The sequence below is a fragment of the Triturus cristatus genome, chromosome 11 (assembly GCF_964204655.1).
Source record: "Triturus cristatus chromosome 11, aTriCri1.1, whole genome shotgun sequence".
Lineage (NCBI taxonomy): Eukaryota > Metazoa > Chordata > Amphibia > Caudata > Salamandridae > Triturus > Triturus cristatus.
The window spans coordinates 632441725-632455980 of NC_140594.1; the positions used below are offsets into that span (position 1 = coordinate 632441725).

Genomic DNA, 14256 nt, shown 5'->3' on the forward strand with positions numbered 1-14256 from the left:
AAACGACTTTGTGTGCCAATAATCTCCTTGTAAAAGAGCTAAATACTGTCATTCAAAGTGAAATCAGCCGGCAGAGAGAGAGAGAGAGAGAAAGAGAGACAGACAGAATTTTAATAAACACAAAAGGTCAACGTAAGGTTACTGCCCTAATGGGAAAGCTTAATGTTATATATACTAATAGAGCTGAATTCACAGTTCTATGTCTTAAATGCACAACTTATGAACGAGGCAATAAAGTTGGATCACATCTGGTGCATCAGCTCAGAGCCAAGCATGAGAGGGAATACACTGGGGAGATCAATTGGGAGTCAGCTGGACCTTCGGCAGGTTCTATGAACAGCTATACACCACTGCACACACAGACAAACACACCCAACTGGCCTCAAGTGACAGCCGCTCTAAATGACATCCTGTGGGGCCGATAAGTGAGGATGAGGTCCAGACGGCTATCACAACCCTGAAACTGTATAATTCACTGGGCCGGATGGGCTTACAGCCCAATTTCAGAAAACATTTAGCTCCAACTTGATACCGCACCTGAAAACCCTTTTTAACACCGTAGCAGAAGCTAGTGCAGTCACCCCATTCATGAGCGAGGCACTAGTCTTGAGCATCTCAAAACGGGGTAAAGAATCACACTCCTATGACTCATATAGGCCTATAGCATTGCTCAATCTAGATATCAAAATATACTCAAAGAGACTGGCCTCCAGGCTTGGTGATCTGATGCCAGATTTGATCCACCCGAATCAGTCTGGCTTTATCAAAGGCAAACAAAAACATGACAATTTGAGAAGGGTGGTCCACCTGGTCGAAAAGGCCACCACAAAAATAATACCAGCAGTTTTGCTGGTACTCAATGCTGAGAAAGCTTTCGACCAGGTGGACTGGGGTTTCATAGCTATGATCCGGGCCAACACTGCCTCCACTTGTTATGGGGTCCTTTAGGGAGAGGGATGTGACAGGGGGGCCCGCTCTCCCCTGCTATTATTCGACCTTTGCACTGAACCCCTAGTGGCCAAAATACGCATGTCATGCCCTATTCAAGAGATCCCTTTTGGGTCAATTGAACATAAAAGCTTCTTATTCGCAGACAACGTACTGCTGACACTTACCTCCCCCAACATTCAATAGCAGCTCTACACATGGAATTGCAACACTATGAGGATGTAGCAGACTTCCATAGTAATTTACACAAATCTTTCTTGCTTAATGTGACCCTACCTACCCCCGACATAGAAACCTTAGTGGCCTGTTTTCCGTTCCAGTGGGCAAAAAATACATCACCTATCTGGGGATTAAACTCACTCCTAGGCTATCAGACTTATATTGAGCTGCCACCACTTCTAAAAAATCTAAAAGCAGACCTCAAACAATGGACACCCATGTATATTTCTTGGATAAAACACATACCCGCTATCAAATTGACAGTCCTACCCAAGCTCCTATACCTTTTTCTAGGACTTTCCATAGAGTTGGAACATGGATTCCTCCCGACCCTCGGCTTGCTAGTAACACCCTTCATCTGGCAGAATGCACAGCTCGTCTCCCTTATAAACTGTTAAGACTACTGAAGGATTCAGGTGGCTTAGCCCTCCGAGATTTCTATTTGTACTACAAAGTAGCACAGTTGAGGGTGATCTTAGAATGGTCCCTTTGTGAATCTGATAAATATTAGTTGCCAATGGATAAAGCAGTAGTGGGTAGAAATATATTGAATTTGTTGTGGAAACCAAAGGCATACCGTTCCCCCAATGCATACCTGAGTAACCCCACAAAAACAACACTTAAAGTTTTGGATGAAGTGAACATATCTGCAGAATGGACAACCTTTCATTATAAACCAGCATTTCTTTCAGCACTTCAACCTGGCCCCTTTGATTTATGGAGGGAGGCGGGATGCCTCATCATCTTATGACCTTTTCCACAACTTGGACATCCTCACCTTCGAGCACTGTCATAGAGACTTCCACCTTCCAGACTCAGAACACTACCGCTACACACAACTGAGCCACTGGGTACGCTGCCCTGAAATCAGGAAAGCTGTCACTAGAGAGTTTACCCCAATTGAACAGTTTGCCAGGTGGGCAGAAAACTCTAGAGGTTGCATCTCCTTTCTATATTCCTTGTTGCTCACCACATTGCTTCCCCTGCAGGCTAGCTGGCACTGAAGCTCAGAGTCAAGTGCGAGAGGGAATACATTGGGGAGGTCAATCGGGAGTCGGGTTGACCACGAGTCTCAGACGCCGAGAAGGGATTGGGAGCGTATTCTTGGGAAGGATGTCCCGGGAGCTAAATGGTATAAGGCTTGGACAAATATTTCCAAGTTCGATCATTCTATAGAGATGAAGGAGGCACACTATAAAGTGCTTTTCAATTGGTATATCTGCCCTACCAAACTGAAGAAAATCTTCCCAAACACATCAGAGCTCTGTTGGAGGGGCTGTGGATTGTTTGAGGACTTTCGCCACATATGGTGGGACTGCCCTAACATTCGCCTATGCTGGACTGAGATACTAGAACAAACCAAAGACATCCTAGGCTATACGATTCCGAACACCCTGGACTTTGCATTAATGGGACTGAGGGAGGACACCTTAAAGCATCAATCTAGGGGTGACAAGGCAATAATGTGGTTATGCCAGGGTCCAGTGAAGCTGACACTGGCTTCTGCTTGGAAGAAGAAGGAGGCACCATCACTGTCTCAATGACACACCAGACTCTGGCAGGCCATCAAAATGGAAAGGATGACAGACATCTTTTTAGACAACTACAAAAACTGTGAGTAAACTTGGGGCCCCTTGGTGACATACATCTTTCCATTGTGTGCATGCCCAACGCGTAAGAGGGCGCTTCGGCTCTTTCAGTTCTGGTGAGGATGTCCATTGCTGAATTAGCCGGGAGCCAGTGTCTCCCCCCATATGCATGGTTCTTTGGCTCATATCTCTCGCCACTTATTATTACTTCCTTGTGAGGCTTCAACCCACCCATATACATCAGTTATTAGGGTGTTTTGTTTGGGGTAGAGTCTAGGAAGAAATGTTTATTATTGATGCAACTGACTTGACAGCAGAAGAAGTAAAAACTGTTTTGATTCAGAATCAATTCCATTACGTGTTATAACTTAATCATTACAATAGTTATTTTTTGACCTGATACTGTTATTTGTGATGAATAATTTGCTGTTATTACATATATGCATGAACTAATAAGAAAGTTTTGACAAAAAATAAAAATAACGGTCACAGCCTTAAAAAAACCCAAAAGATTTAGGTCATTTGAAATTAATCATTAGGAACATGGAAAATCTGCTTTGAGTTGCATGCCATTTCATAAGTTTTCAAATGCAACCTAAAAACAGTTCTCATTACAGGGGAACTAAAATATTACTAGCACATTTCACAGTGAGTTTCCTACTCTTTTTCTTGTTAGCCAAACTGCGTAAAGGTACCTTCTCATAGCAAATACTATGAGCGCCTCCGTATTTAATCTTCGTGCCCTTGAGGCTACTAGATACCTACTGAATCGTAGGTTAAGGCAGAGTGATTTAAGACATTTACTTCGAGATTTTTCCTACCTTGGGAAAAAAAACAATAATGCTCCATGTCTTCTTAAGGTGCTCCACAAAAAAAACAAGCAGGTGAAGCTAATGGATGTTTTTTCCAACTGCTAATATAATGCTCGATCTGCACAATGCCCAATCTAAACTTGATGTATAGTGATACCTGGGGTTATATCATCAAGGTAGGGTTCTAAGGCCGAGTTACAGTTAATCTGAAAATAAACTGTTATCAGATATCTAGTGCTACCACCACTAAGATAGTGCTCTTCAGTGTGAGATGAAAATGTTTAGTTAATAGCTGTTTTTGTATCATTAGTTATAAAAGAGGGGTTATTCCATAGTCCACTCATGCCTAACGCTTGAAAGGTGGATTTTAAATGAGTAAACCATTTAATAGTGAATTAGGCATGCCAAGACCTCAGATAACTCATTTTGATAGGCTTCCAACTTTAGAGACCTCCACAGGCGTACCCAGAATAACAAGGGTCTTAAGGTTGCTAGGTCACTATTCTGTTTGAGGCCTATTTCAAAGAAAGTGGAATGATCAAGCAAAGATCTGAGTAAAAGATTTTCTTTGCTGGCCACCTCCTTTTTTTCTTCATCACCCCGGATTTTAGCCCCATACAGGGATGCGCTCTGCACTTTTGTACTGTAGATTTTAGTGGCTAGAAAGATATGTGTAGGTGTTGTTTTTTTGTTTCTTCTCAGCAAAGTGAATGCTCTGTGCAACAGGGAAGTACTTGCTTTTTTCATGTGCGAAGCCATGGTAGTTGATTTGTTTATGGTAATACCAAGGTAGTCAAACTTTTTCTCTCTGTAGAGAGACCCCTTTCATGCTAAAATCAACTCCGTAAGATTTATGGGAAATGAAAATCATGAACTTTGTTTTTAACATATTGATTTCAAGATCTGCCACCTGCTTTGGTATTCCTACATGGATGTATGATGTAACAACGCGTACCATTACAACGCAGTATGTTACATCGCGGTTTTAACAACGCAAGTCGTTACATCGACTTGCGTTGGAGGGTGCTGGACATAGGAATAGTGTGAATTACTATTCCAACTCCAGTCTACGTACAGTAGGGAAGGTGTTGGAATAGTAATTCACACTATTCCTTAGCCTACAGCGCCCTCCAGTGCAAGTCGGTGTAACGACTTGCGTTGTTAAAACCACGATGTAACCATACCGCGTTGTAATGGATGCGTGGTAAAGGATGTTTCCCTTCCTACATGCGTCAGGAAAATTCTTGTCTATCTTTGCCCAGAGAGCCCCAGTCCAGGCATTGGTTATTTCCAGACTGGACTATGGAAATATCCTCTATCTTGGCATTTCAAAAGCTTTGCTTAGGCCGCTCCAAATAGTGCTAAACACCGCTGCACGTCTTTTACTCTATCCCCCTAAATTTACCTATACAGCCAGCCTGCTTCATGACCTACACTGGCTGCAACTGAATGCTGTGTGAAATTCTAGTCTCTATACTACATGCACAAATACCTATCCAACTCTGGGCCCATGTATTTGAGATCCCTATTGTCTTCATACTTACCAATACACTCTCTGCGCTCAAGCAATTTTGAACTGGTCGTAATTACCAGAGAAGCAAATCTCGTCAAGGAGGTTGAGCGTTCTCCTATCTGGGTCCTAAGCTCTGGAACTCCCTGCCCCTGACTTTCAGAGCTTGTCATTTTCTCTCAGGTTTCTGCAAACTGCAACAAATCTGGCTGTTCTAAATCTTCTGATAGCAAATAGTTTTGACACATGTTATTGTGATGAGATTAGTGCTGGGAAACCTTTTTTAGGTAGCCATGCACTTTATAAGTTGCATATAATAATAAAAGACCCCTCTAATCTCAACAAAGCGCAAATGTGTTCAGCAGGTTTTGTAAACCCATTGGAGTGCGAGAAATCAGTAGGGTGTCATCAGCGAATAGAAGTGCTGGTATGGGACTACCACAAAGTCTGGGGGAGTCATAGGTAGAATTGAATAAGTATTTGATTATGTTGTTAATATGAAGTGAAAATAAGGTCGGGCTAGCACACAACCATGGCAGACTGATTGGGATGCGTTTGGTTGGTTCCCCTTTCGGACTCCATCTCACCTGAGAAAACCATGCACCACTCCACAATACACTGAGTTCTCACAAAACATTTGATTTGCGATGATGTAACTGTTCTTGTAAATACTATTATTTTACACGGTATAAGTGAGACAATATTAAATGGCACAAATGAAAAGGCATGAGTTATAGTTAATGTAGTGTGGCTACCAAGTTCAATACGTTGTGCATGAGTTTAAAATAATTTTAAGGTGTTGCGTAAATTACAAATGAAAGGTATACATAAGTTCAGAAATTTACATTTTTGTGTACTTTAACTTTTGTGTAGCCAAAGAACCAAGGGGCTCATTACGATGGCGGTCGAACGAGCGTCCGGCCGCAATCAAAGCGGGATTGAGACCGCCTCACAAGGTCAGAAACTGCTTTTTTCTTCTGTGGCCTGTGCTGGGACACAGAAAAGGACACCAGAACAAGCTGCAGTAGAAAATAGGAATGTTTTCAAACATCCATGCACCGTGTGCCATGCACCATGTGGTGCCTGACACACGGTGCATGAATGTTTTTGAGGGGCACCACATGTGCCCCCTTTCGACACTTAGCAGTGGCCCACAGGGGATGGGGGCCTTACTTGGGGCCCCAAAAGTCAATTTCCAACATCCTTTCGATGGCGGAGGCACCACCATGAACAGGCAGAAGGAAAGGGACAATATGATCTTGATGGCGGTGCCTAAGCAGGTACCGCCTCCATTCAGAATCACGATTCCGGCCACTGGAAGACCCTTCCGCTCTTCCTACTGGGCAGAGCGGCCCTTTTTAACCCCTTCGCTGCTGCGGACATTCCGCTGCAGCGCTGGGGGGGGCAGGGGGGCAGCGCGGTGGGCCTGTGCTCATGACGGAGCCGCTCCGTCATGAGCCACAGTTGAGCTGTGCTCATGACGGAACGGTTCCGTCATGACTCCGCCCATTTGCGTTGTCCCCCCGCACAGGCGGGGGGACAACGGGGAGTGTCATGACGGAACCGTTCCGTCATGAGCACACGGCAACCGTGGCTCATGACGGAACGGTTCCGTCATGAGCGGGGAAGGGGTTAAGATGATGTCCCTCCCTCGCTTTTTATACATCTTACAAAACTCGCCCGCCATGGTCCCGACTTCCTACTTCACGGCAATGGAAGGTGAACAGAGAGCCCTGCTGTGGGCTGAAGGTGCACCCCGAATTTCGCTCCCCAAATTCGTACGAAGCTGGTATGATGGAGGAATAGGGCTCCCAGATATTAAAAGATACTACTGGGTGGCACACTTGGCCGCAATTAACCAGGGTATATATCGCCCGCATAATGACCCGGGATATCTAATGGACAGGTGGTTGCTGCCTGGCAGGTCCTACATGCAGGCACTCTAGTCTAAACCAGCCAAACTGCACCTCACCGGGCCAATGGCACACTCAGTCCAAATCTGGCACATGGCCCATAGGAGCCTTGGGTGGGACAAGAAACTTACGCAAGCTATCCCCCTGTGGCATTCGTATTTATTAGATACTCTTAGGAATTCAAAAGGATTCAACAGGTGAGACCTGATAGGATTGTCAATAGTGGGGGAAGTGTGGAAGGGAGGAAAGGTAATAGAGTTCTCTGTGTTGCAAGAGGAATATGCAATGGCAGATTCAGAAATATTTTGATATGGTCAAGTAAGACATGCCCTTTATGCGCATATACCAAAGGTAGAAACTCTACCTGAGGCAACGCCGCTGCAAGACAGGCTCCTTGACGGTTATATGGCCACTGGCCTTGTGGAAGCAAGACTTGGACTGGTGTATGTTCTGAGAAAAAACAGTCTATGTGTCCAGGGGGTGTCCAAAGAAATGGTCACAAATATGGGCAAAATGGAATTAATATCGTGGTTCAATATGTACACCCCCACTGCTCCCTAACTTTCCAGCCCCTGATGAAGAAGTGCCACCTGATTAATGTACAGTTGAAAATGAATGGCTTTACTTGATTAATGTAACATTGCAATCTCAAAGACCTGTAAGAATTACTTTTGTGTGCATATTATGCTATTGTATCTTTGGAATTCTGCTTTCAATAGAAAGAGTAATAAAAAAAAATCAGTTTTAAACATTCTGTTCTGTTAGCTGATAAAATATGTCATGAACGTAAACTGAATCAGGGAATCTACACCACAGTAAATTGGTTGTAGCCTTCATATGGCTGTGTGATGGGTGTCACATTACTAAAACGCCATGGCAGTGAAAGTGGCATCATGCACCATTTGAAAGCTGATGACATCACAGGGTCGAACATTTGTCTCACACTTCCCACATCTACTGTCTCATATTTGCTTCATAGGGACTAGGAACAGTGCAGGATGTGAATATTATGGATAGTTAACAGGGATTTATGTCCTTACTTTTGCCTTCATGACCCCCAGGATCAGTGGTAGCAAGAGGTACCCAAAGGAAAGCCAGAGGTGTACTTCATAACCCTGGCTACCCCTATTTGATGTAAATGGACTGCGTTTGTTTTCAAGCCATCAGCTACTGATTAAAATAAAAATTCTGTCTTGCGTATATTGATCCATGCAGGGTAGTTGACATAAAGATTAAGGCCGGATTTACTACACTTTCACACAACACAACGCAGCAAGCTAACTTGTTGCGTTGTGTGAAAGGGAGAGAGCAGGAATGCGCCATATTTACAAAATCCCTTGGTAACTAGATACGAGTTCCCCTTGATGTAAGACATATTTCTTGGTTTCCAAGCCAATTTCTTAGGAAATGTATACTTTAAATTGCTGAATTTATCTTCAGTATTGCAAAATGGTCTCAGAGGAGAACTGCTCTGAGCTCATTTCCTTCGCACTGGGCACTGCTTCACTTGTTTGGTGCATTTACACCCAACTATTTCCACCACCTGTTTCAATATCCACCAGCTGCTGGTGATAATGTGTTATCCCCTGATTTGTCTCTAAGTGCAATTGGGATAACTAGATTCAAAGATACTCTATGAATTTGATTAAATTGTAAAAATGTAACTTTTATTTGAAAAAAAAAGAAAAATGATCCAGGATTTTTTAGCTGCTTTAAACAATATGTGTGCAAACGATTTACAGACAAATATCAAACAAGATAATTAACCCTTTCGATGCGCATGATGGAGCGGTTCCATCATGCGCATCGGTCGCGCTGTGCGTATGACGGAACCGCTCCGTCACGGCCCCGCCCGCGCAACGAACCTTCAGCACGGCGCGGTAATCCGCGCCGCGCTGAAGGGGTTAAACATCCCTGCATATTTACATACTATTCAAAATATTATTTGTTTCCACTGATGAACATTACACACATATTTACCTCCTGAACTCAGGAACCGTTTTCCACTTCGGACAACAGGGTACTTATCAGCAAGTCTTTTATCAGGCCACACTGAACTATCTGCTGCGAACACAACTTTGGTGTTAGCTTCATGGAACTTCTTTAGCAGCTCTTCAGGGCCACCAGCAAATATGACGTCATAGCTGTTAAAGACAAGCAAATATTTTTGAACCACAGACATATTTGATATTTGTTTTCTTAAGCTATTCAAGACATAGGAATGCTTAAAGGTACGTCCATTCTTTGCAGTTCAGAGTTGGTATACATTATGTCTGGTACCCTTGTTTTTAAGGGAATGTTAGGACTTAGCACTTGACAGCTAACAACGAGTCCAGCCTATCTCGAGACGAATCTTCCCTCACAAAATACAAGTTTCCCTTTGTGAAAAAGTCATTTTAGGTGGAAAATATTCTTCAACTTACACACTCATTGGCAACAGGTCTCACCTATAGGAGATATTGTCTTTGTCAATGTTTTAGCTATGTTGTACGTGGGCAGCAGGCCTAAAATGTTTTTTAAGGTTCTCTGATGTGATCAGCACTGACCATGTCATCGCACTTTTTTTCCTTTATTGTTGGAGGGAGGATGGGTGAGGGAGAATGCGGAGAGCAGGGGGCTATATGAAAAACGTGCTATGACTCGGCCAGCAGGGCCCGCATCACAGCACTATCTTTAGGTCTCGCGTGTGTTGCAGGGCAGAGCCCTGCTCCGCCTCCGCGAGAGATTTTGTAGGAGAGGATTGTCAGAAGAGGGTTTTAAGCCACGCCCCTCATTTCCATTGGCTGGCGTCACCGTTTATGTTAAACGGTGGCCTGCCATTGGAAATTAGGTGTTTGGGTTGCCTCCCTTTGGCTTTCTGTGCCGATTCAACCAGACTGGCTTGCCTGTCGCAAAGCACTTTCTTATCTTTATGGGGCCATGTGTTTCCTAACACATGACCCCATAAAGACAAGAGATCGGCTGCAGCACAGTCCTCTTTCACTTTTGGAACCGCGCTTGTTCTAACATCTTATTAAGACACGCACTGTCAACAAGTACGTGTTCTACCAAAAAGCTAATATTTTGCTGGTGTTTACAGAGACAACTGACTTTCAGCCTGCCTGGCGCAGCAGCTAGAACCTCTCCCAGCCCGAGCCTTGCGGAGCTGGGGAGGGCTGCTGTGTGTGTGCGAGCGAGAGTGCTGGCAAAGGAAGGAATGAAGTCAGAGTGCATTCTTGACTCCTCTAGTCATGGCTGCAGCCAACAGACCCTGAAGCGCACTAAATCCTGCAATTCCTTGGCTGCAGCAGCGCTTACACCAAGCGTGGAGCCTCCGTTTGGCACTGCAGGAACCACACCTTGGCTGCAGGTACCAAACAAGCACACACTCTGAGGGACGGCACACCCTTCAGGTCCCAAATAGGCAATCGGGTCCCAAACAGGCACACACTCTGAGGGTGGCACGCCCTGCAGGTCCCAAACAGGCACATACTCTGAGGGCACACCCTGCAGGTCCCAAACAGGCACATACTCTGAGGGTACATCCTGCAGGTCCCAAACAGGCACATACTGTGAGGGCACACAGACTCTGAGGGCTGCTCTACCAGAATGATAAAAGGATGATGATAAAGTGGTGCATCTTGGCAAGCACCCCAGTGCCCCAAACATGGGTACCAAGCGCTATACAAATAATATAATAGTATAAAACCCTAAGACAACCATGTAATCATCGCTATCACTTAGTGTGACACATGCAACGAATCACAGCTCCGACTGATGCATCGTTAAGGAACACTATCTTTTGAAGTTCACTTCTAAAGAGCATTTGGGTACTTTGTTGGTCAGTACGTAGATACTGTGTAGAAAAGAGTTTGACAACCTGTTAGTTCAAGGAAAAATGGATACAGCTAAGGTAATATTAATTACTGAACCAATTCCTGTAATGACAAGATGATTCAATTATTATACATATATACCTTATATTTGGAGATATCATACCAACGAATTTTCTCTAATTAAAGGAAATTGTATCTTTCCCATGAATTATCGTTTTCATCTCACAGGTGGTGTATGCATCACTTGTGCAGCTCTCACAAATCAAGCTAGGGATACTAACTTCATTTTTGGCCTCCAATTTCAAATTCCTGCACTTATGCAGGGCATTTTTACAACTCCAATTTTACTTTTCTTTCTTTTATGTGTATATACTGGATTAATTTAATGATTTGTCAACAGTAATAGACCCCCTCAGTAGGCGTTGCCAATACTCAGGGGTCCAGGGACCCTGATTAAGAACTGCTGGTCTACAAGCATGACTCTCTATATTCAGATAACAGATACCTTGAAACGTGCAAACCCCTTCACCTCAAGACCCACGCCAGCCTATGGGTATCTGACCTTTCCAGAGAGTTTATAGAGCTACAGTGGTCTTTCACGCTGTGAGTGGTGGGAAGAGAGAGACCCACCAAGAAAGCGGAGGTCCTGGGCTCAGCTCCCTGGACAGATGACTGCCTGCCATATCTCGAATTATCTACCTGCCTGGGAGGGGTGTCTCTCCCTATAAGGAGGGAATCTGGCAGTGTAAAGCATGGACTGCTGCACGCATGAAGGAATGACGAGCGGGCACCATCTGTTTTCACCCACATGGTACTGCATTTTTTGTTTTACACAAACTCACAGAGTGGGCGCTTCTCAGTTCGAAACAAAAACTCTTTGGCCCGATGTAATTTGTGTCCCCTGCCCAGGACCCTGAGGCCTCACACAGTGGACTCAAACAGCGCAAACCATTTCCCTGCCTTGAGTGGAGCGGCGTGACCATCACTGACCTGGCAGCCAAGGTGACCTTCAAATGGAATGCTTTCACACCCAACCCACCAGTTCTAACATAGCTTATCGCCCTCAGACAAGACAACAATTGAAAGAGTTACTGTCCAGACAATTCCTAACCTTGCGATAAAATAACGTCACTTGGACTTTCATGAGTGCAACCAATCCAAAAATGCCAGTTTATTATGCATGTGCGTTCTTGACTCTTTGATGAAGCACTTGATACCTTTTTGTCGTTTTGTATTGGAAGATGAAACCAACAGTAAGCGGCAGCAGTATATACAGCAAGTCAGGTAGGTCTAACCAGAGCTCCATCCCCGCACAAACAGAATAGGAGACCGGGGACCGGTCAGAGCGCACTGCTCAACCAACAACAGGAGCCGCACCATAGGTAAGAGATGGAGCAGCAAACAGGGAGGGATAATCAAGGAGGGCGGCAGGAATTGAGCCAGGCTGTAATGAAAGGGAAACAAGATCAGTCGTGGGCAAGGTAAGTATGGGGCTGCTGAGCACAAGCGTTAAGGCGTTGTAGTTGTACTTGGAAATAATTGGAACTTACATAATTTCCGCTCCGCCCCACGTTGTTTCACAATCACTTGTGTCACTGCGCCGTTTACTCACTGCAACACTTCCAGTGCACAATTGGTTGTTATGGTTACCACAATTTAATTGTAAATTTGTGCCTCTATGTGCAAATAACAACCTTCTCACCTTGCTTTGGTCTCCCTTGTCCCTTTCCTGTGTCTTATGATTGATACCAATTTTCAACAGTCCCCTGTTTGATACACCAGTTGAGTCATTGTTCTATTGTTATATTATTTAAAACGTAGTCACAGAAATGGTGGTCTGCTGACCCCTGCAGGCCACCATCCCTGGGAGTGCTAGCCATTCCCAATGGGGTCGCAAATTGCACCTGCCTCATAAATATTAATGAGGCATGCAATTTGCGACCCCATTAGGAATCACAAACAATGTCTGAGACACTGTTGTAAATTACATTTTGCAAGCCGTAAAACGACGCAATTTGCGACTCGCAAATTGTAATGGTCGTCCATCTGGCCCAAAACGTCTCGAAGGCACAGCACTGTCTAGGGCAAACCTAAACAAGTGAACAAAAGTACACAAAGACCACCAGAAATGTTACTCCTGTCAGCAGCCTAGAAAGTGTCTACTGTTCCTACTCATTAGGGGTCCCATTTGTGATCAACTATTCTGAACTGGGATATATTGCAAATGTTTTGAATTTGCATTGCAATTTTATTGGCGATCAGTTAAAATTATTTCTCCCATAATTACTTTCCTTGTTAGGTTAATACTGCATCATGAATTAGATTAAGATACTGATTGAAATTTGGGAACATTAAGAATCAATCTTCCTGCCGCATTTTGGGCAAGCTGCAGTTTGGATATGATGGTCTTAATAATATCCAGGTCTAGCGCATTGCAATAATCCAACCTGGATGAAATCAATGCCAAAGTCACTTGCTTACGGAGCGGGAAGGGAATACATTGAAACACTGTGATAAGAGTCTTTATAACCCAAAACAGGTTGAAACCACCCGGTTAACCTGATTATCAAAGGATAGAATGTTGTCAACCAGAACTCCAAGGCTTTTTGTGGAATCTGCAGAGATGGGTAATTTGCCCAGCATATCCGGCCACCACAAATGGTTCCATATGGATGGTTGGCTACCAAGATCAAGACCACAGTCTTGTCTACGTTAAGTTTAAGGTAGTTTTTTCCCACTCCCTACATACAGTTTTTGAAATTGGCAGCCGTTGCCTCTGTGACCGACACAATTATTTGTATGTTGTCAGCAAAGGAGAAAGCCTGTAGCCCAAAAGACCTTATACGTTTCACCAGTGGGGAGACTTATAAGGGAAATAATATATGGCTCAGGGAGGAGCACTTAGGAACCCCACATGGGAGGGTTATAGACTCTGACCGAAACTCAACTACATTAACTGACTGAGACCTGTCATTCAGAAAGGTTGCTAAGAGTTTCAGTGCTAAATCTGTGACCCCCATTTCCTTCAGCTGAGCAACAAGCAGGATAGGAGAGATTGTGTCAAAGGCTGTGGATAGATCCAAATGCAGCAGTCTGCCTTGTATCCACCAAGGAATGGATATTATTGACTGCTGATACCAATGCAGTGTCAGTCCCATAGTTACTCCTGAATCCGAACTGAGAGACATCCAGCAATAGATGTTCTTTCCGATGAGTCATCAGCTGGATATTCAGGTGTTTCTCCAAACGTTTGGTGGGTACAGGCAGCAAGGAAAGTCTTTTAGATGAGAAAGGTCCAGATTGGGCTTTTTGAGAAAACTTTTTTCCATCTTTGGGGGTAGCAGCCAGAAGCAATAGCCTTGTTCAGAATTGCTGTAAGATGGGGAGCGGTACCATAAGCTTCCAGCTGCATAACTTTGAGCTTGCAAGGTTCAAGTGGGGAACCTGATT

At 44.2% G+C, this 14256-nt stretch overlaps 1 protein-coding gene across 2 annotated transcripts in view; it reads right to left on the reverse strand.

The window, feature by feature from the left end:
• The window catches only part of PLOD2 (procollagen-lysine,2-oxoglutarate 5-dioxygenase 2), a 357685-nt gene that overhangs the window by 155363 nt on the left and 188066 nt on the right, over positions 1-14256 (reverse strand). For both annotated transcript variants that reach the window (XM_085634099.1, XM_085634100.1), the window contains exon 4: positions 8972-9135. In XM_085634099.1, coding sequence (XP_085490225.1) covers positions 8972-9135 — 164 coding nt within the window. The remainder of the gene's footprint in view (positions 1-8971; positions 9136-14256) is intronic.